At 41.6% G+C, this 23,765-nt stretch overlaps 1 protein-coding gene across 2 annotated transcripts in view; it reads right to left on the bottom strand.

Annotated features, from left to right (window-relative positions):
- Positions 1-23,765, bottom strand: part of Mpp7 (MAGUK p55 scaffold protein 7) — a 140,443-nt gene that overhangs the window by 104,934 nt on the left and 11,744 nt on the right. For both annotated transcript variants that reach the window (XM_051205611.1, XM_051205612.1), the window contains exon 2: positions 8,947-9,065. In XM_051205611.1, coding sequence (XP_051061568.1) covers positions 8,947-9,065 — 119 coding nt within the window. The remainder of the gene's footprint in view (positions 1-8,946; positions 9,066-23,765) is intronic.

The raw sequence follows: 23,765 nt of genomic DNA, 5'->3' as shown, positions 1-23,765 counted from the left end.
CTGCCCACCCAAGTTCCTGTTATTCTGTGAGTCACAAGTAGCTTTCAACAAAATATTATAGGCATGATAACTGCAGGGAAGGGAGACCTAAAGAGACCAAACCAGTGACAAGGAGAGCCAAAGTGGATTTCACAATGAGACGAGGAATTTAAAATAACTATTCTTGGTATCTTGGATGTTCACATGGAGAAAGAGTACAACCAGCCAGAGCAGGTAGTATACGCAGGGCCTGGAGATATCAGTAATCCACAGAAATCCTGGAAATCAGAGAATGGTTGTGTAGACATAAATCCTGCCTTTGATGTGCGCATCAGTGGAAAGAACATGGCAGCCAGGTGTGTCATTTACATTTCTGTTGTGTGATGAAACCCTCAACCAAAAGCAACTGACAGAAGTTAGGAGTCCATAAAAGCTGGGCAGTAGGCTGCCCAGCAGAAAGCCGAGAGAGCTCACTGGAGTGGGGCAAGGTTATAAGCCCTCAAAGTGTGATCCCAACCATGTGTTTTCTCCAGCAAGGGTCCTCAATTTCCCCAAACTGCATCACCAACTGGGGACCCAGTGTTCAAACACATGAGCCTATGGGGAGCATTCTCACTCAAACCCCCACACCAGGGAAGACAAGACAAGCACAGAAGGGCAGCTTCCCCTGTGGAAACGCAAACGAGATGAGTGAAGAACAGCAGAGGAGCAATGCAGAGTGGAAACCTTGGGAACAAGTCGAGCACACACCTGAAGTAACGGGCTGAGAGTTACCCCAAAATAATGACAAATAACACACCACAAGTGTAGAAATCTAAGAAAGACAAACAAAGCCATAAAGATTAAAACAAATCCTGAGACACCTGCACTTTTGCCCACTGCATTAAAACTACAGAGGACCACAAGTAAAGAGGAAGTCTGAAAGGTGGGGATGGCACCAGAACCACCATATGACCCTTATCTTTAGTGACCCTTATCCTCCATGAACTCGGATAAGATAACATCAGTCTCCTATCAGAAATCATTTAAGAAAGAAAAAGAAAAAAATTAAGTGAAATGCTTTACATGTTGGAAGGAAAAGAAACACTACTCTAAAATTTCTGTATCCAATGAAAAGGCAAGTAACAGCAGAGGGAAGTATGAACTTTTCAGACAAACAAGAACGCAAGGAATTTGTTACCAGTAGATCTGCCTTCCAAGAAAGTATTAAGAGACATTCTTCAGAGATTAAAAAAGGATCACACAGAACTCAGGTTGGACAGTGAGAGCTGTGTAAACACAGAAGAACATCAATAAGCTAGGAGAGTCACAACCCTTGATTTTTCTTATTCTGAATGGTTTAGCTAATGCACAGCTGTTTGTTCAAAGCAGGAATGGCAACAACTTGGTGATTCTAGCACATGGGTAAGTGAAAGACTCGGCAGGGGCAGGAAGAGGGACAGACAGGGAAGGAAGGAAAGAAGGGAGGGAGAGAGAGAGAAAAAGCGAGAGGGAGGGAAGGACGGAATAGGGGGAGAGGAAGAAAGGGAGGGGAGAGAGAAAAAGAGAGAGGGAGGGGAGGGAAGGAGGAAGGAGGAAAGAAGGAAGGAGAGAGAGAAAGAGAGAGAGAGAGAGAGAGAACGAGGACTGCTCTGATGTGACAACTCTACCACCTGTGAAATGGTAGCATTATCTGGAGACAGACCCAAGTTAGTTGCACATATGCTGCTAACTAAGGGAACAGCATTGCTGAAGTGCTAAGAGGTAAATGGAATAATATAAGATATCCAACTATACATGGGGAAGGAAAAGAAAGGGTGTGGTCAAGTTTACAACTAACAATGTATTGAATAGAAAGCTACTGACCCATGATAAATATTAACCCAGTATACAAATTGTGGTGTTAAACGTGAATGGTTTGATCACTGTAAATATTCGATCACTACAATGCAAAACTTGAGGGTGGTGCTTTAAAGACAAAAGAGGTTTGCTGGGATTTAGAGGTCTACATCATCAGCCATGCTCTGGTGAGATGTCAACCTCTGAAGATGCCACCTGAATGAAGATGCCACCAATCATGAGACAAAGTAGCAAGCCAGAGTGCCACTCAGGGGTCAGACTCCCTGAGAACTAATCAGAAGGAGCTCCAGAGAAATAGCTTAATCCCTGCTGAGGGCAGCACCCTCAATGACCAGCTCAGATGCCACCAAACTCCCTTCTTAGAGGTCCCATGGGTCCTCAGCATCATCCCAGTGGTGGCCACACTCCCCCACCCCCTTAGGAAATACAACCTGTATCAAAACTATATAGCATACAGCAATGAAAAGTCAGAGGCTGGGGACCAGCGGGGTGGCTCATTGGGTAAAGTCACATTCCAGCAAGCCTAACACCTGAGTTCAATACCCAAGTGCATGTCTGTGCATCACGTACACACTTGTGTTTGAGGAGACAAGGAGAGGGCACTGAATCCTCTGGAACTGTTATTATAGATGGTTTGTAAGCCACCATATGGTGTTGTTAACTGAACCCAGGTCCTCTAGAAGAGCAGCCAGTGTTCTAAAAATGGTAATGTCCAGCTCTCTGACATCATTCAAAATAGTGAGTAACTAGATTCTTTTTTCTCCCTGAAACATTTAAAAGATGGTCACTACTACCATTGCTATTCAGTACTGCACAAGATTCTTAGCTAAAATAAGACAAAAAAGGAAACAAGAAATATATATTGAAAATAAAGAAGTTCTGTTTGTAGGAGACATGATTATGTTGACTAAGAATCAACAGCAGCAAAACTATGGGCTGCGCATAAAAAATTGTAGCAAAGATATAGAATATAGGCTCAATATATACAAAGTCAGCTGTTTGCCTATCTGTAAGTAATGAAGAGCTGAAACGAGAAATTAAAAATAAAAACCATTTCTGTGGTGGTTTGAAAGAGACAGCCCCCATAGTCTTCAGAATTTGAATTCTTAGTTCCCAGTTTGGGGCACCTTGGGGGTAAGATTGGGAAGTGTGACCTTGATGGAGGAAGTATGCCACTGGGGGCAGACTTTGTGGTTTCAAAAGACATGCTATGACAGCATGCCCTTCCCTTTCTGCTTGCGTCTGTGGGTGGAAATATGAGCTCTCAGCTGTTCCTGCCACTATGCCTGCTGTCATGCTTCACCTCGATGGTGATAGACTCATCTCTCCGGAACCGTAAGCGCACAACAAACCCTTCCTTTTCTAAGTTGCCTCAGTCATGTTGCCTGATCACAGCCATAGAAAAATGATTACACATTTTTTTTAAATTGTATTCTATATGTTTTTCTTATTTTACATATTGATCCCAGTTCCCTCTCTCTCCCTCCTATCCTCCCATCCCCCCAACATCCTCACCCCTCCTTCCCCCTCCCCCCACACAGACCATTCCCCATCCACTCCCCAGATTACGGCAATTTTAAAACTATAGCACCAAAACTAAAAATATATGCAGGTGCCAACATAACAAGATATGTAGAGAATCTAACTAGTGAAATGAAAGCGAATCTCAATAAATGGAGAGAGATTCAGCTGTGTGGACAGGGTTGCACAGTGCTGTTGTGATATAATACCTACAAAATTTTGTAGACCCAAGGATCCAACTTGAATCTACAAAATACACAATACCAAGCAAAATCCCAGCAAACTGACAAGCTCACTCTCAAGTTCATCTGAAAAAGATCCCCAAATGACCGATACAATACTGACCATGAGCAAAACTAGAGATGTGGCATTACTCTCCTGCAGAATTCACTAAGGTTACTATGGTAACCAAAACAGCTTAGTATAGGTGGAAGAAGGAAAGACAATTCAATGGAGAAAAAACAATCATCCGATGACTGTTGAACTACTAATATTCCTATTCAGACATTTTAATCTAGACCTAGAACTCATGCCTTCCCCCCAAATCAAACTAAATCACATACCTAACAGCAGCATGAAATTATAAGAGTTATTTTTTTCTGAGACATGGTTTCTCTGTGTAGCTTTGGAGCCTGTCTTAGAACTCACTCTATAGACCCGGCTGGCTTTGAACTCACAGAGAGCCATGTGCCTCTGCCTCCCAAGTGCCGGAATTAAAGGTGTGCACCACCACTGCAGGGCTTAAGAGAAAAATCTAGGCATTCTTGGGTTTGGTCATGAGTTTTTAAATGTGCAAGCATGCATTGTTTAATGACAGAGAAAATTTCAACATGGGGACACAGTCAAAGAAAGGAATTAGGTGCTATCTTCATCATGCATACATCATAGCCATATGCACAAAAAACTATAACATCATCAGGCACTCTTAAATTATACATGCAACTGGTCACTAACAGCCACATCATAATTTAAGTGATTCCTGTACTTTATCTAGCAACCCTATACCTAAATCTATTATCTACAACCTTGAACATCATTATCCTCAGCTCTAGATGCAGGAGTCTAATTATCTGATTATCCCCTAAGTACCAAGCAGACATTTAAAATACCTAAACTCATTTCCTCTGAGGAGATATTTCAAAATATATGAACTGATATGCTTGTAGAGCGCTCTCAGTGATGTACACCTCCTGAGTCTCCTTCCAACAGCTTGGCACTGATGGGTAGATCACAGAGCAGGAGGAGACGACTCGACATGACAGGAACAGCATTGCCAGCACACCCCTCAAACTGGAACACAATGCTCTGCTGTCATCCTCGACTTAGAAACCCCATGCCCTATCTAGCCTGTAACCTTTCCTTCCAAAAGAAAATAAGTTGTCCCAGTAGTTAAGAGCATGCACTGCTCTTGCAAAGGACCAGAGTTCAGTTCCTAGTGCCCCCTAGTTAAGGGCTCACAGCCATCTATATATATATATATATATATATATATATATATATATATATAAATATATATATATATATATATCCATCCATCCCATGGGGGGGGTTTCAATGTCCTCTTCTGGCCTCCACCAGTAACTTTACTCATGTGCAAATAGCCACACATAAACATGCACTCACACACATAACTAAAAATTAGAAATAACCCTTGAACTGTGAGCTTAAAAAAAAAAAACCTTCCTCCCTTAAAAAATAAATAAGAGCTTAAACAAAAAGAAAGGTGCTTTTTGATTTATTTTGTTTGGTTTTTTACTTCCCTGCTCTTTCACCCTTTCAAGGAAATGGCTCCCACTGTCATAGTTTTACAAAGCCACTCATGGGTTACATCTTGGCCTTCTCAGGCTTTGTTCGCATCTTCCACAATTCAGATACCAGCCAAACATACCCCATCCTCAAGACAAAATGTTCACTCTTCCCTTTGTCTAACCCCACTACCCCAATAAATGCTTACCTAAAAAACTCCTGCTCAGCAGATGGGGTTTATCTGAGGAAACCAAGTCCTCCAGAAACCAACACTGGAGCTACTGTTGAGTTACATACATGATCTACCACAGGATACTGTAATTGGCATGTACCTGCTGCATACATGAGAAACTGGAGATTAAACAAAAGATTATGCCTTCTGTCTTGGGAATTCTTACCAGAGAGTCCAGAAAATGCTCAGCACATAGTAAGTTCCCAGTAACCACTATTAAAACCGGGACTGGGCACTCGGGTGATTTGAGGGTCTACTTGTGTTTATTCTAATTGAGTTAACAGTGGGGGTGGGTAGGCCAGATGACAACTTCGGGTGCCATTCTCAGGTAGCAACACAGTCTCTTTACTGATGTGAAATTCATCAAGCAGGCTGGGCCAGCACCACGGAATCTCTGGGACCTGCTGCCTGGCATTATAAGTACAGGCTTCCAGGTCTGCTTGCTTTAACATGGGTTCTGTATAAAAGTCATAATGATTACATATTCTCATCCTAGACAGACAACACAATTTTAAGTTAAAAAATACAAGTTTCTGGAATAGACACAAATGCAACCCATTTTTTTAAAAATCCACTATTTAAGCAAGTTTTTATGCCCTATCTTGTTCTAAAAATGAATTTAAATCAGATTATAAATATACACAAAACTAAAGACAATTTAAATTAAGTAATTAGATCTCACTCATTTTTTTTTAAAGTGGTAAAAACAGAAGGTAAACCTGGAAATGAAGTTAGGGCATAAAACATATGTTCTATGGATCCTGTACATTAGCAACACATGCATCAGCAGTGTGTTCTCTCACGCTGGATAGACCATGGGAGTGACACCTCCTAGTCTTCCACATGTGCAGGTCCCCATCAAGTAGATATGAGAGTTCTCAGACCTGAGAATGATAGGATGCCACACCTGTGCTTATTACTCAGCTTTTCACCTAAAACTTTTCTTTTAGAAATCACCCTCAGCCGACACCTTGCAGGTACATCTAACTATATATGTGTCCCAGAGCAAAATCATAAACTCACTGAAAATACTGAGATCTGTGTGGTTTTTGTTGTTGTTGTTTTTTTTTTTTTGCAACTCTGGTTATCAACTTTGTAGGTAGTTAATATTGGGTTGCATTGTCAAAAGTTGGACAAGCCTGTTAGGGTCAGTCTTCCTTCCCAGTAACAACCTCAATATCCAAAGTAGAGTGCGGTACCTGCCACTTACACTGTGATGTGCAGTCTCGAATATTTTTACATTAGGTCCCAGGATTACAAGCATTTTAAACTTTTAAAACTGTGTGGCAATTTACACCACACACACACACACACAGACACACACATACATACATACACACACACAGACACAGGCACACACGTGTACACACAGGCACACAGACACACACACACACACACACACACACACACACACACACTCACATGCAAGGACCATGAAAACTCTGTGCTAGGATGAAAATCAAATTCTGCATTCTCCAGTTCTAAATCACACACTAACAGCTTTAACTTCAGGCAAGAGCATAAAACCAAAGCACATTTTGGTTCACTCTATAACAAATCTTTTCAAACAAATTCCTTTGGCTCTAGCAAGATTTATGTAGAAAAGCTAAAGGCTTCTGTCCTCCGGCCTTAACTAGAGGCATTTGGAATCCAGTTAAGTGGGTTGTTCCAGCTGTTTTAAGCTAAGATCCCAGGAGCTTGCCTCCTGGAGGCTCTTTAGACTTTACATATTTAAAACTAATAGAACGGGTCAGGCAGAGGACACACTTAAGGTCTGCTTCTGATGAGAGCTGGAGGCAGAGAGGAGAGGACAGAGGAATCATGAATACTATGAGAGTAGCATCAAATAAGACTCATTTTTTAAAAATGCATTTTATAGCAATCACTGAAAACATTTGGAACAGTAATGTCAACTGCACTATCTAAATGCTGACAGCATCCATCCATTGACTTCATTGTTTTTAGGGAATCCAACCCGAGCACCCTCTTGGATGCTTCCTACCCACTTGCTACTGACACTTTGGGGAAAAGTCTATGCTTAAGGCTCACTGTCCAGTGTGAGTAGGGATTTGTTTTATACATTAATTGCATCCTTGTAACTCCGGTAACTAATACCTCTGGAGTTTTTTGACATTTTATATGCTCTGATAACCTTTCCCTCAATACTTAATAAACCTGCCTGACTTACATATCTAGCTATTCCAAGTACTGAGACAGCAAGAGTTTTATAGAAACTGTCAACTTGCTGACACATATTCTCACTTCCGCTTTAGGTAAGAAATTATAGCTATGTTATAAATAAATTCAAATAAACATGCATCTATTCTTTGGGGAAATGTTCACTTAGTGACTCAGGGGTGGTGGCAATTCAAGTACGTGTTATTCCTTTCAGCAAATGCTAAAAATCAGTGTGCATACATCCGTAGCTACTCTCGGGTCCCTACATTCAACACAGAAGCATTTCTTATTATTACTATACAAGGCAGGAACTCCTCAATTGTAATCCTAAAACCATTTCTCATTCACCCCAAGGAATTAACTAAGCTGCTTAAAATGAATTAGAGCCCAACAATCCCTTGGCAATTGCATTATTATGAAAAATAAATGAGTGAATAATCTCTAGGCCATAAAATGTACTGCCCAGGGAGAACCACATACTGACTTCATCTTCCTTAGCATTGTTGCTACTCAAAACAGACAAATTTCGGGAAAAGAAACACATAGACCATTTCTGTTCTGTAAACAGTGGCAATTCAAAAGTGACCGATTTTCAAATACTATATATCAGTTAAAAGCTTCCCTTCATGACAGACAACCATAACAAAGTTAGCTGAGTGAAGCATAGGTCCAGATTTCACAGAGAATGGGCTTCAACCTCCTACAGACACAAGAAAGACTCAGCATTTCTTTCAGCTTGAGTTAAATGAGAAAAAATGCAGTTTGTATTTCCAGAAGCCGAGTGGCGTGTTTTCCAGTGAGTTTCTTGTTCTCATTTTACTATTTTCAGAGTGCTGGTCACTCCCAGTGTTTCATTTCAGTAAGACAGGATCTGGTTCCCGGTGGCTGACAGTTCTCGTGGTGGGATGCTTTCCCTAAAACGGTCTCCAAAAACTGTTTTTATTCGTATTTAGCTCCACTGTATTTATCTACAAAATACCATTTCAATGGAGTCAGGCCAATAAAAGGATCAGCTTACTAGAATTTCAGTTGACTTTGTTAAAGGAAATTATTTTAAATTAATGTGGCTTCTGGACAGCTGCCGTTTCTGACCTCAGAACACATATTCCTTCTAATTTCTGCTGTGAACATTTGTTTATCTAAGTGAAATTTCAGCTCACGAATGTCAACCATAACGGAGTCTCAACCTTCCTGCCACTATTTTGTCCTTTGACTAAACAAGGGCAGCCACATGCCACTGCATTAGCATGCGTAGCCGCGCCGTCCCCTTCACTGAAGTCATCTATGTATTTTTGGTAAGATCTTTAACAACCTCCACGCCCAGCCGTGAAATAGAACAAGGCTGTTTTGTTTTCAGACAGGAACAATTTCGTCTCTGGTTTACTAGATGGCGCTCAAAATATTTTTCCATATGCTTTTCACAAAGAGAACTTGACATCAGTGCGGTTTACCTTGACCAGTGAATGCAGGCTCTTTTCACCAAACATGTCCCAGAGGAAGGTCAGGTCCTCCTGGCTATCCACATGTGGCCGCAGCTGGGCAGGCAGAGCAGCCAATAGCTCATACAGACCTATAAAATGAAAATAAAACACAAAGTGTAATCTTAGGGTGATCTCATTAATTTTACTGAAGGTGTATGTGTAAGTGACTGCTGGAACATGTCATTTTTACTGGATTTGTATTCTGGGCCATCAAGCAAAACAGTTCTCTCAAGAAGCAGAGGAAGTGTTTTGATTTTTAAATTCCAAAGAAGTATATATTAACAGGATAGCTTTTTTTTTAACCTTTCACAGTTGTCAACATTTTACAGTCATGCATGCTTACATAACCCAAGAAATTAAAGAAAGAGAGAAAGAAAGAAAGAGAGAGAGAGAGAGAGAGAGAGAGAGAAAGAAAGAAAGAAAGAAAGAAAGAAAGAAAGAAAGAAAGAAAGAAAGGGAAGGAAGAAAGGGAAGGAAGAAAGGGAAGGAAGAAAGGGAAGGAAGAAAGGGAAGGAAGAAAGAGAGGGCATGCATGCATTCCTTTCCTTAACCGTTACTGCATTCCCCTCTTATTAGCCATGGAGTGGAATGAGTCATGAGGAGGGAAAAACTTCCTTAAGAGAAAATGGATATAGTGATCTCAAAAGAGGCTTTGTAGTTTGCAAAGAATTTCTAATAACACAAAGCTTCAGAAGATTTGCATTATCTATTTGCTTTATCTAATATGCAAATATAGTTCTGCCAAGCAGGACAAAAATCAACCCCACATGGTGATTCACAGGCTATTCTACCACGGTGGACGATGGCTTTTTCCAAAGGGACTGAAGAATGTAGTTTACATCTGCAGTGTATGAAGCTTATTTGCTTCCCCTAGGGTGGCAGATGCAGGTTGCTGTGGCACCCCTGGCAGAGATGCTAAGGCAGACAGAAGGGCAGTGTTCTCCACAGGAGCCCACCACAGGAGCCATCCATCACAATCGAAAGCAGCCAGACTCCAGTCCAAGAACTGTTGCAGCAGGGTTAGACCATGACTCCTGAGGGAGGTGACCTGGCAGAAATCAGGATCAGATCCCAGCACATGGTGCATTCTCTAGCGGGATTACATGAGGTAAAAAGGACAAAATTCCTTTTATTTCTTTCTGCTTCTACAAAAACACCAAGATCGCCTGAGGAGCAACACACAGGGCTGCTATCCCTGGTCTGAGTAAGGGCTGCTGTTTATCATAGGGACAGCTTTACAAGACATTTAACAAGCAAAGAACAGCAAATTATGGACTCTCAATTAGTTTATCTATTATCTTTCTAACACATATCAGTGCTAATTTACAGGCAAATGCCTGAGACACCACTGTAAAACCAGGTATGTAACTGTGGGTATCTGATTGAATCCAAACATCCCTGGGGCTGTATTTAGCCAAAAAGTAGTCATAAGAATAACCCTAAATTAGACTATGAGAAAATCCACTTGTATTTGTAAGTATTCATGATATTTTCCATTAATTCTCTTTAAAATCTGGCACTCTGCCTAAACCAGCTCTTCTTTACAATAGAAGAAAGACTTCAAAATATCTCAACTTAACTCCACCTACAATACAGTACTCACTTACCCTCCCTCCCTTCCTAACTCCCATGGTATGTCAACGACTTAAAATGTAAAATTAAGTAAAAAGCGGGAAATTTTTTCTAACAATTTCAAATTATAAAAAAAATTACCTGTTTCTTGGAAAAGTTACCAGGTTTAATTAAGTTTAGTAAAGGAATTTTGATCTAACTTACATGGTATAATTCCTAGGAAGATCATATAAGTCAATGCACCCTAGGTATATGCTAAGGAAACAACATTTTATATGCAACTCAGTGAAATCTGGCTACTAATTATTATTGTTACTAAAAAAAAAAAAACCCAAGATAGATCAATATTTGATGCCCATGTCTACACTGAAGGCATTTTGTGTGATTTAACTGACCCTTATTTTCCTTTGTGTTTAATAAAACAGGAGTGGGGGGGGTCAATGTCATAACAAGGGAACCCTCAGAAACAAATAACCTGGGCTCTTGGACCTCCCAGACTCTGGACTGAGAGCTAAGGAGCCCTCCATGGGACCAACCTAGGCCCTCTACATATGTGTGATGGTTGGGTATCTTGGTCTACTTGTAGAACTCCCCACAGGGCAAGCAAGGCCTATCCCTGATGCTTTGGCTGGCTTTTGGGAATCTATTCCCCACACTGGGTTGCCTCACCCATCCTTAATATGAGGGAAGGAGCTTAGTCCTACCTCAATTTGATATGCCATGCTGCTTTGTTGATACCCAGGTGAGGCCTGCCCCTTTCAGAACAGAAATAAAGGAGGAGTGAACTGGATTGGGGAAGGGCAGGGGAAGGGAAAGGAGGAGAGGAGGGAGGGGAAACTGTAGTCAGAATATAAAATGAATGAATACATTTAACTTAAAGAATGCTAAGTTGTACATGTAAAACTAAACATGGAAACACATAAAAGTGAACAGAACACTGGTGAATCTAAGTATGGGGACTCTCTCCTCACATTGCTATAGCAGAATGCCACAGACTGGATAATCAATAAACAAGCTTACTTGAGCCCCAACATGAAGGTGAGGCTCCTTGGGAGTACGTCTGTACTATGTCATCCCATGGTAGGAAACAGAAAAGAAAAGGAGAGCAAGTGAGCAAGAGGTGACAGGTTGCTTGCTCATAACAAGCTCACTCCTGCAAAAGGGACATTAACTTACTCATGAGGGATGAACTCTACTGGACTAACCTCCTATTAAAGTCCTCACTTCCCTCATGCTACCCACATGCCCCTGGAACTAAGCTCACAAAGCATGAAATTTGAGGAATACATTCAAATCATAGCAGGTTGTGTCAGTGACAGGTTTCTGGCTGCCACACTCTGCTGTGGTCGGTATGAGATGCTAACATCGGAAGGAAGAGGGTAATGTACAAGTCTGTATCAGTTCCTAAAACAACACGTGACTCTATAGTGATCTCAAAATAAAAACAGCAATACAAAAACTCTAAGATCAAATGGTTGTCTTAAAATTTCAATGGAACCATGGGGCTCCGAGCCCAATGCATTTGGTATAAAATTACATTCTTTCCTTGATGCATCTTTCTCTAAAGCAAAACATCACTGCATTCCAATGGTTCAGAGTCAAAATAACTTCATTGGGCATTCCAAATGGATACAACATCACACCCCTTTACACATGGAAAGTGTTAATTCTACACAAGGATTGTTTATATTTTGAGAAACAAGCCATTTCATACTCCAGGTTTTAAAAACTCATTTTCCTGTTAGCAACGGCTCATAAACCTGAGTTTTCTGCCTTCTCTAGCATTACACAATCCTTACTGACATGTCACCACCACAGTCTGTCATTCCAGTGACAACTACGGCCCCTGTAGCTACCTGATCTGGAGCCATATCCAAGGCTGGAAGAGAAATGTTAGTGTCACCCATAAATTAAAGGCATGGTGGTAGAGCCAGGAGGCCAGAGGTTTACAGTCTCAAAGGCAATGCAGGCTCTAAAAGCACCAGTCTGTGAACAAAGCAGAGTCTCTATCCTGACATGGGACTGAACATACACCTATATTCTTGTTCCAACGGTGAAGAATAAATACTCAAGAAGGCTTGTGAAGTTTAACCAAATGTTTTCAGAACTAGAGATTTAGAGGGCACATCTTTAATTTTTATTTCAACCTATTTGTAGTTTCTGAGCAAAAACTGGAATGATAAAATTTACCCTAGACTTTGTAATCACGCAAACTCAACAAGTTATTCTAACGAACAATTAGAGCAGAGATGGCTCATGTGCTCTGAGGTACAAAGTTGACAGGGTTTCTGTCCCTGGGGCTGACAGTGCAGCCAACAGGGGAAACCTAAGGGAAAGGAGAGTCAACTCCTGCCAAGGAAGAAGAAGAAATCCCTGAGTTTGGTGTTAATGGCTTGAGTCCCCTCTTCCTCCCCAAAGCTCATGTTGGTAATTCACCAGTGTCGTATGTTGGGAGGTAAAAATCAGACGTGACTGGGCCATGAAGACACTGCCTGGAGGAATTAACATTATCATCATCTAAGTCAGTTAATTACGTGGTAGATGCGAATTCATTATGAAAAGCGAGTTCAGCCTCTCCTTTGCTCCCCTCTCTCTCCCTCCTTCTCCTCCCTCCCACCAGCACATGCCCCATGCTGCCCCACAGTGCCTCATCAGTGCTCAACAGGTTCTTTAGAACCATGAGATCACAAATTTCTTCTTCTCCTTATGAATTAGTAAGCCCAACACTTGGTTGCCCTTATCCAAGATCCCCAGAGCATGTGTGAAATCACAGATAGCATATATAAAAGTGTGCATACTACTGCACTGTTTCCTATGTATACTTTTGTGCCTTGGGGTGATTACTATATAAAGTTTACATGATGGAGACAAGCACCATGATGCTGTGGCCGTGGATTCTGTAAGTAAGGCCAAATAAATTATTAAAGGGCAGGTGGCATACACAGTGTGGATACACTGGACAAAGGGCTAATTCACACTCCAGGTGGGATGCTGCAAAATTTCATCACCCCACTCAAGAAGGTGCACAATTTAAAGCTTATGGGTTGTTTGTTTCTGGAATTTTCCATTTAATATTCTCAGACCACAGTTGATGGCAGATAATGGAAACTACAGAAAGTAAAGCCTTGGAAACTACTATACTCTGTTTGGCAGCACAAAATGAGCTAAGTCTTTTTAAAGAAAATTCCTAAGAATCGACGTTTACTGAGGTCTTATGTTCAGATCACTACACTAGCTCCCCAAATTGAGAACACACCTCTCTCTGCCTCTAATGTTCTTATGATCTTTGATGGTGAGACAGACTGAGGACAGACAGATGGGTACATCAAACATGAAACAGTCATAGATATAAGAATCTTCTCTTTTTCCAATGCAAAATATGCCTTCTAAGTAAACAAATGTACAATTAAAGTGCAACTATAAGTTTGTAATTTTGACAATAAGTTAAACATCAGATTCATTTTTTTTGCTATCCAGATAAAATGTTCATGCCTTTCTATGACATCTAACTTGTAATTTAGAAACAAACTTTAAATTCCTAACAAAGTAAGAAATATTAGTATAGATATTCCACTCTTAGCACCTTCATATATTTCCTGGAAACATTATATTTAAAGGCTTCACAATGACTTCCTCTTTGTGTACCACTTTTAGATTTAGAACATACCATTTTTACCTCTAGGCAAACTTTTTGAGATCCAGCTTATTCTCCTTAAGTGTGTAGTACTGCCACTTCAAACTATATTCTGGTTGGATTTTTCCTTCTCAGTTGGGTGCATGTTTCATTATCTCTACAATGGGACCACTTAACTATATTTTTAGCATCTTTAACATCTGCCAGTATATGATTCTCCTCTAAGAAACAAGAAATATCCTAGAGCCACCTAAGGTCATGCTTGGGCAGCAGACAATGAACACCCCACCGGTACACAGGTACACAGAGCCCAAGAAGGCAACCCAGGCATGTCTATCAGGCTCACTAGTAAGCTCTCTGTGGGTGTGTAGCTAAAGCTCAAAGTGGGTAAAGCGCCACTGGAGATTCCCACACGGGCTGTTAAGAAGCCCATGACAGAAGCAAAACTCAAATGAAAACCACAGATCAAGGGCAGCCTCCTCCTGCTGCAGTGTCCTGCCAGCGCCCTCTACTGTCAAAACATATCATTGACAGTGGCAAAGGAAAAATACATCACGGGCCGACGGATTCTCACAGAACAGACAAATGAAATCTGCAGCTGAAGCTCAGGGGTAGTAAAATGTTAACTGGACTCATCTACAGACTGATCTAAGTCTGAGTATCTGCCTTCCTGCCTTGGGGGTGGGACCGTGGATTTCTGCTGCTTCACACTGGGATACGATTAAAGTTATCGATGAGTAAGAATGGAGGCTTTATTCAATTGAGACTTTATCTGAAAGAGAAATCTTATTAAATTGAAGGCTGGAATTGGCAATGTTTGCCTATTTGTATTACACTTGCTTATCATGCTCAAGAGAGTGTAGGGAGAGAAGAGAGGAGAGGGAGGGAGGGGGAGAGAGATATATCAAGACCAAGCAGAGAGAGAGAGAGAGAGAGAGAGAGAGAGAGAGAGAGAGAGAGAGAGGTTACTAGTACCACTGTGTATTTGTGGAGAACAGAGGACAACTTAAAGGAGTTGGTTCTTGCCTTCCACCATGTGGGTCCTGGGACTGAATTCAGTCCATCAGTCACTATGTCAAGTGAGCCATCTCAAGGGCCCTGAATGCCTTTTTTTTTTTTTTTTTTTTTTTTTTTTTTTTAACAGCACGCAAACCCTGACCTCACCATCTCAGTTGGGGAAAATTAATTAAGCCTACATTCCAAATAAAACAAACAATGAACACTTTTGCAATGACTGAATTTTACATGTCACCTCGACTGGACTAAGGTGGTCCCCAATCACTCATGGAACGGTAGTAGTTGGGTGTGCCCATGGGGGTGCTCTTGGGAGAAATACAAATTCTAATCAGAGTCTGAGTTATGATGAACCTCCTACCCCCAACCACGTGTTCACATACCATGCACAGAGGGAGAGCCAACTCCCTTTCATGTTCTCAACCGCAAACATGACAGCTCCTGGCTCTCTGAACTTCAAACCCCTGTACTTACAACCCCAGTACCCCAATCCTCACCACTGTACTAGTTCTCAGGTCTCAACAGTTGGACCATGACCTACACTACTGGTCCCTCCTTCTAAAGCCTTGATTAATCACAGTACAGAGTCTCCTGGGTCTCCTGGATGCAGACAGTGGTGGCTCATGGAACTTCACAGCTTCTACAGTAGAGGAATTGATGCCTGTGATTTCCTCTTATGCTGTATACATACACACATACAGATTTTATGTATATACACACATACAGATGGACACACAGATCTTATATTGATCCTTGAATTCTTAGCACCTGCCTGGCATTCATGAAGCTCTGTGTTTGACCCTCAGTATTGCAAAAGTAATTAATAATAATTCCTAAACATGGAAAACACCACAGAGAATGTCATGAGCTATGGAAGCTGTTCAGTGTAACAGGATTGACTGCAGATTGACACCAAGATTTCAAACAGGGCACTGGCTCCTGCTGTTTGGTGATGAAGTCTTGCAACCTATTCCCTCCTTTCCAGAATACTGTATATGGCAAATTCCAATACACTAACGAGAACACTCTCGATACAGCATCAAACAGCTCCTTCTGTGAGCCAACAAGCTAAGCTGTTGCTCATGGGCCACAGTCTTTGCTAACTTATGTGATAGGATTTAAATGTGTTGGCACTGGCCTTCATTAGTCCTGATTTAACCTGAAAACTGGCCTCTGGATTTAACTCTGATGGAATAGACTAGAGGAAGGAGGCTAAAATCAGAAAGCAACATGTCAGGGATAGTACACAAAAACAGGCCTTAGAAGTTTTAGCATAAAGAAGACTGTTACTTCTAAGTGAATACAGGTAATTTTTAAAAGATAAGTAAGACCCAGGCTACTAGCACAGACTTATAAATCTCAGCTACTCAAGAGGACTGAAGGAAGCTGATCACAAGTTCAAGATCAGCATATGCACAATAGAGTGAATTCAGGGCCAGAGGCTGGTCTCAAAATAAAAAGGAAAGAAGGGTAGGATGTAGTGGGGTGGTCGGGCACTTGTGTAGAATGTGTGAGGACCTGGGTCCAACATCCAGTCACCTGTGAATGCTCAAGTCAGCAAGGAGATATCACAGCAGGAAAAAATTTCCATCATGTTACATGTTACATGTTACACAGAGTGAGGAGCATGGCACCCATACACAGGAGAAAGGAAAACTAGGTAGGACTGCCTGCAGCTATCTGTGCTCTCCAGAGGGTGACAGAACATAAGACAGCTTATTTGGAGGGGATGCCATGGCCATTCCTTTGTGTTTGTGATGGCAACTCGCCAGCATGGTCATCTGCTGAAAAGTAAGGCCAGCAGAGAATGGCTATGGTTTCCAAAGGTTGAACAGAGTGGTCCAGAAGAAAGGAGCAGACCTAAAAAGTATAAATTGATATATTATTAGCAAGATGGTCATATCAAGTTTGTGGTCCCTTTGATGGAGAAAGTCACCTCCACTCCCAAGTCACTGCAATCCTAAGTAGACAGAGGGCCACCTGAAGGATCTATATGGACCCAAGGAAGAGGAGCTGGGGGCTGAGGCAACTACTTTCATTCTGACTGTCTACTAGACAGATGTTATAATATTAAAACTGAAATTCTGAGCAATAATCTATCCTAGTTTTTCTTCAGAGCAAAGCTCAGAGCCTCTTCAGGAGGCCAGCATGCTCTACCCTGAAGTTGTAACTACCTAACACCAGCTCCTCAGTAGCTGTCAGAGTCCCTCCTTCGGGCTCAAGATTACCCAAAAGACAAAGCAAGCCTTGTGACATGCCTACCTACACCTAAGCTGCACTCCTGGATGACAAGTTTACACCAGTGTTTCACAACCACTACCACGTGCAGCGTGACACACCAGAGATGTTAGGGGTGTATCTAGGCACCTGGCTAGCTTCCCATTCTCTTCACATTTCAATATAGTTCCTCATCTTGTGGTAACCCCAATCATAAAATTATTTCATTCCTACTTCATAATTGTAAGCTTGCTACTGTTATGAATTATAATGTAAATGTTTTTGGAGATAGAGGTTTGCCAAAGGGGTCGTGACCCTCAGGTTGAGAACGGCTATTCTAGATTCTCCTGCTCTCGCTCTGAATGATGATGCCCACTGTGTGTCAAGCAACATGGAGGGACTGGGGCACACTGATGGACAGGGAAAAGAACAAAGCTGTCTCCCCAGTGTAATGTGAATTACTTCAGGAACAGCTTCCCTAAGGACACAGTGACTCTGTGAGACCACTGGGAAGTACAGGCATTAAATACAGGGTGAAGTGGGGAGAAGGGAAGTCTCAAAGAAGGGAACCCACTTCAGAGGCTGTTCGTGGAGTGGCACACCTAAACTCTGACACCCAATATAAAATACTGACTCTGCAACTCAATGGGCCATCTCAATGGGATCTCTGAGCACCTCCAAGGGACGCAACATCCTTCTCTGAACCCCGTGGGCACCCATACTCCTATAGACAACCCCCCCACACACACACACAGAGAGAGAGAGAGAGAGAGAGAGAGAGAGAGAGAGAGAGAGAGAGAGAGAGAGGTGATATAAATAAATCTTTAAAAAATGGCACAGTGGCCACTGGGCATCTGGAAAAGAATGAGTCAAGCCAGCTTCTATTTACACAGTGAAGCATACAAGGAAAGAAGAGGAAAGTCACAAAGATGCCTTAAAACTGCTTAATTTAAAGATAAAGATGGCATGATCCTTCATCTCTCAGCCAGAGTGGATTGACAAATGTCTAGGGGGTCAGCAAAGCACCTGGCTAAACAGCTTCTGTTCAGCTCACAGCACATCCAACAGACAATCTATTCAAATGATTCCGTCCTCCTGCATCTACACAACCGCCTTCCATGGAAATGGCAAGAGCAGCACAGTGGGCACAGGGCCATTGTTTCATAAGCATCAACAGCGGCATCCCCATTCTCCAGGGCAAACTGATACTTAGAAAATCCCGGCTATCTTCAGAAACGTTGAAAACAGCAATACGACTCATCTCAAGGAGAATTATTTCAATAGCTCTCACCTGGGGGGGGGGGGATAGTGTTAGTTTCCTCAGCAATTTCTCTAAAAGATCTTAAAAGAAAATTGTAGAAAATTCCCACTTACACTTTCTTATTTTACTATGTAACGTGTTGTCTTTCTTCATCCCCAATTCAAAGGCTACATTGATTTTAGGGAATGATCTTGGCATTTGAACCACAACAAGACTACCTTTCATACAAGGATACAATATATTCCAACGGCATCCATCAACTTATACAAGATGCTTGAGGAATGGCTCAGTCAATGAAGTGCTTATGAGTTTGATCCCAGCACCTACTTAGAAATGCTGGGTGTGGGAACCTGCCTTTGTAAGCCCAGTTCTGGCTAGGGAGCTGAAGACAGGTGGATCTCTGGGTTTACTAGCTGACCAGCCAATCTAGACTAACCAGTGAACTTCAGGCCAATGAGAGAGCCTGTATCAAAAGAAGTAGACGGCCTGCCTGAGGATGACTTCTGAGGATTCTTCTGGCACACATAAACACACTCACTCAGACTCACACTCACCATGCACATTAGGGGGAAAACAATTTACAGCAAAAGAATCACAAAGAGGCATTGTCACTTGGTAGGAACAACTGCAGAGACTGCATGAACTTACCTTTATTATTAAAATTATCTTCTCCATCTTCTCCACCATTAAGGTAGGAGTGACAGTAGAGAATGGGAAGACAAGAGCAGGCAAGAATTCAAGAGAAAACTGCCCAGTTGCCATGCTTGTCTAGTGACCAGGAGCCATCTTTTCATCAAGACGACTATAAAGTCAGGACAAGCCATCTGTTCCACATCAAAGCAACCCACAAGCAGAGCAGAAAGGAAAGACTCTGACTTCCCAAGTGCTAGTGGTCTGGAAAACCCAAAGAAATTATACAGCAAAACACACGAGCTGGGGTTTCATGAGCACATCTTGCATGGAGGGAATTCATTTCTGCTTATGCAGTAGCATAGATGCCTGGGTAAAATGACCAACATGCAATGTACACAGGCAGCCTGAGCGGAGTGAGGAGCAGACGTTGAGAGCAGCAATGCAGCTAGCCTCAAGTTTGTGTGTAGAGAGGGGACCACAAGAATCCAAGAGAAAAGTGCCTGGGTTCGAATAAGATAGGGATGCTGGGGATGTGGCTGGAAGCAGGGAGCAGGGTGTAGTTCGGGATACATAACATAAAGCAAAATGATTCTGCAGTAATGAGTCATCAGAATAAAGGACAGTTGTGACACTAACATGGTCTACCCCATTGGTAAACTGTACACCTTGAACAAAATGTAAACAGTGATGCCATACACTTGAAATCTCAAGGCTGCAAATGCTAATATAGGTGGACCCCTTGGAGCTCACTGGCCAGCCAGCACCAAACTGGTGAGAGAGCCTGTCTTTAAAAAGGAAAAAAGTAGTCGGCTCCTGAGAAATAACACCTAAAGTTGAACACACATCCTAAGCACGCAGACACAGAAACGGAATGCCTAACATTCCTTCTCACTCACCCTCTATTGCTTTGTGTGTGTGATGCATGTGTATGTTTGTACATATATGTGCGCACACATGCCAGTGGCAGCCAGCAGTGGACTTCAGTCAGGTATCTTCCTCTACCACTCTCCACCTAATTTGTTGAGACAGAGTCTCTCACTGAACTTGTAGCTTATGGGTTGGCTAGAATGGCTGGCTAGAAGTTCCAGAGGTCTGGTTGTCTCCATCCGCCCAGTACTAGGATTTCAGATTTGTACTACCCTGCTATTAGTTCAGATGAGGATCCAAACTCAGACTCTCATTCTTGCGTGGCGGGCACATTACTGATTGAGCCATCTCCCTAGTCCTCTATATATTTACTCATAAGAAGATAAATCTAGGCCACAGGCAATATAAACGGTGTCATTGTATATATCACAGATGCTCTGAAAACCTGAAGGAAAAGACAACAAAGCATGGACCACAGCCTCATCGTATAAACTATAAATTATCCAGAATAATTCATTTTCTACTGCCTTTCACTTACATTTGGTCAAATGTAACTTACTGCTAACCAAGCCAAAAGAAATCAGTTTACTGTTAAAATGCAGCACTGATTCTCAAAACACTGACAGACCTAAAAAGAAAACTGTTAGAAAAAGAAGAAGCATGAGTGGAGGGGTATTCTAGCTCCAGGAAGCTGCTTCTGTAAAAATGCAACATTCTGTACAAGACAGTAGTGCTTCCCTGGAGAGTAAATGGCTCGAGAGTTTGATGAAAGTGTCCCTGCAGTGAACAGTTCATTCCACTTGCAGATTCCAGATGCTCTGCATTCCTGACACCAGAGTGGAAACATTTACTGGTAGTCTAGAGAAATTTAATGCCATCATTCTTGTCATAACCCTCATAGCTTCATTACCAGCTCAAGTCTGGGGAAGCTATAAGCCTATGCTAAATGAGAAAAAGGGAGTCCTCTCTATTCAGCCGCCCTGGACAACCAAAACGTTTAGAAAGGATTTTACAAAAGGCTTGGCAAACAGGAACAATTATGGATTTGCTTTTTTTCTTAGTTTTTGATATTTGCATGCTGCCCAATAGGGACAGGCAGTGAACCGAACCATTTCACTATAACCTGGGGCTAATAACCACTAAAGAACGCAGATCAACGCCCAGAACAACACTGTTAAATTTTATGGTATTAATAAAATGGGACACCAAGTAAATTTTCCACTTTCTTAAAGGTAAAATAATCAGCACTATTCCTCATTTTTTCTCATTTATTAAAGCATGGTGTATTTCCAAAAGTTCCTATATGACTAAAATACTTGAATTCAACAGAAACATTCTCCTCATGACACTATGCCTCAACTTCAAACAACATTAACACATCTGGCACACTGAGACTTTTAAATATGTAGAACCCCAATATTGCAGCTTGGTTAATAACAATAATAGGCAATTCATTCATTTACCTCGGAGTCTATAAAATCAGGGTGAGTTAACAGAAAGCAAGTGCATCCACTCACACAGAACTTTCCATGTTTAGAAGCTATCTCTAGGCTTTAAGGGGTTCCTATGTGTAATTAACTCCAAGTCAGTAACCTGTGGCTTTGCACAAAGCAGTGTTCACACAAAAGATACAAGCATAGAAAAGTAAAAATGGCTTCTGAAACTTATACACTATTCTAAAACTTACAGATATGGTCAATAGTCACCCTTCAATCATTTACACAACAACCCAGTTACTGAGCCAGCAAGGATGGAGTAAGTTGGGTATACAAGTTGTAGTGGTGAATGAGAAATGTCCCTCATAGACACATGTACTTGAAACTGGTCACCAGTAGTTGGTAGCACTGCTTGGGGATGTTTCAGGGGCTGATTTTGTTGGAGGTAGGCTTTCTGCATCCAAAGACTCCCCCCTCCCCATTTCCAGCTGCTCTCTTGGCTTCATGCTAGCGGTTGAAATGTGAGCTCTCGGCTTCTTGTTCCTGTAGCCATGCCTGCTGCCTGTTACTACGATTCCCTGCCATGATGAACCCTTATCCCTCTCTAGCCACAAGCTCAAACAAACTCTTGTCTTCTATAAGTTGCCTTGGTCATGGTGTTTTATCATAGCAATAGAAAGTAACTAATACACAAGCTAAAACATAGTATTTGCTATTTATGGCATGAAAGGACTTTCTCAATCTATTTTGGAGCTTACTGCTAATTAAAACTTAACATAACATATAATTAAGTCAGATAAAGTAGGAAATAGAGCTATATTGTGCATCTGTGTCCCAAAGGCTTATTAATATGGATCAACTGCAAGAAAATCTTCTGGTAGAGCCCAGGGGATGGGACCATCTTTAATGTTCCTCTCTGTAGGTATTGTCCTGAAATGTCCTTCACTAAGTTCCCAAAAAGCACCTGTTACCTAGTTATGCACAAAGTAAATCTAAGACACTTCCTGTCACCCAAAAGACATCAAGACCCACTCTCATCAGGGGAAAGATATTGTTGTCTAGGAAAAACTAAGGTACTTTCATATATGGATTTTAAAAATAAATATGCTAAAGTATAAAAATGTTATTTGTGTTTTAAAACAGCAAAATGGTGATTTATACCTAAAAACAGACAAGTAGATGCTTCTCAACCTTTCAGCCCACACTCAACTATCCTCTAACCAGATGAAAGTTGGCTTTCAAGAGAACTCACAGCCACGTAGGAATGTGAATTCTTTCTTTTCAAACAATCAAAAGAGTGGCTGGGAAAGCTAAGGCTGCAAAGAGCTGAATAAAGAATAAGGAGTTGTTTCAGCTCAGTTAGGCAGTGAGGATGCTCTCTGCACAGGCACTCAAGTTTGGACTTCCAGTTTGAAAGAAAGCAGTCCACTATGCTAGATGCCTCTGTATTAAAACCAGTCATCTCACTACATCCAAAATGTGTCATGAAAATCTAGTGTAAGAGACATTTGTGTTATGCAGGCAGTTTGAGGCCAGAGACCTGTCTTAAAGGCGGGGGGCTGAATAAAATTCTCTCCAGGCATTGACGAGCGTAGTCTTTCAGCTCCTTTAAATGCCTAGCTTGTCAAGAAGAAACAAAGCAAACGTGCCAACTCCACACATTCTGAATTGTGCTAGCATTTTTTAATTAAGGCTATGGCAAAATAAAACCTGTGGTTGCTCATCAGGTAAGCATTATGTGTGCAAACTATGTGCCTAAAATCTGATTGTAACAATTGTCTACCAAGATGCCCCTTTTATTTACTTCGAAGACTTCTCAATGGTTAACGTAATTCACTTGGTGCTCTTCATCTGATCTATGGTATATGTATGATCTATGGTATATGTGTGCACATTTGTGTGTGTGGGTAGACGTGGTTGTGTACCACAGTGCATGTGGAGAGACCAGAAGACATATCTGGGTGTCTACCCTGGCCTTCCTTCCATCTTGTTTGAGACAAAGTCTCTTGTTGCTTAAACTGTGTAAGCTACGTTACTTCACCCTCCAGCTTCTGGGACCTGCCTACCTCACACTCCCATCTAGCCATAGAAGCACTCTGATTACAGATGCACACTACTGCAGCAAGCTTTATATGGTTTTGGGGGGTTCAAATCC

This window comes from Phodopus roborovskii, unplaced genomic scaffold (genome assembly GCF_943737965.1).
Source record: "Phodopus roborovskii unplaced genomic scaffold, PHOROB, whole genome shotgun sequence".
In the NCBI taxonomy this organism is placed as follows: domain Eukaryota; kingdom Metazoa; phylum Chordata; class Mammalia; order Rodentia; family Cricetidae; genus Phodopus; species Phodopus roborovskii.
This window is presented reverse-complemented; position numbering and strand designations above follow the sequence as displayed.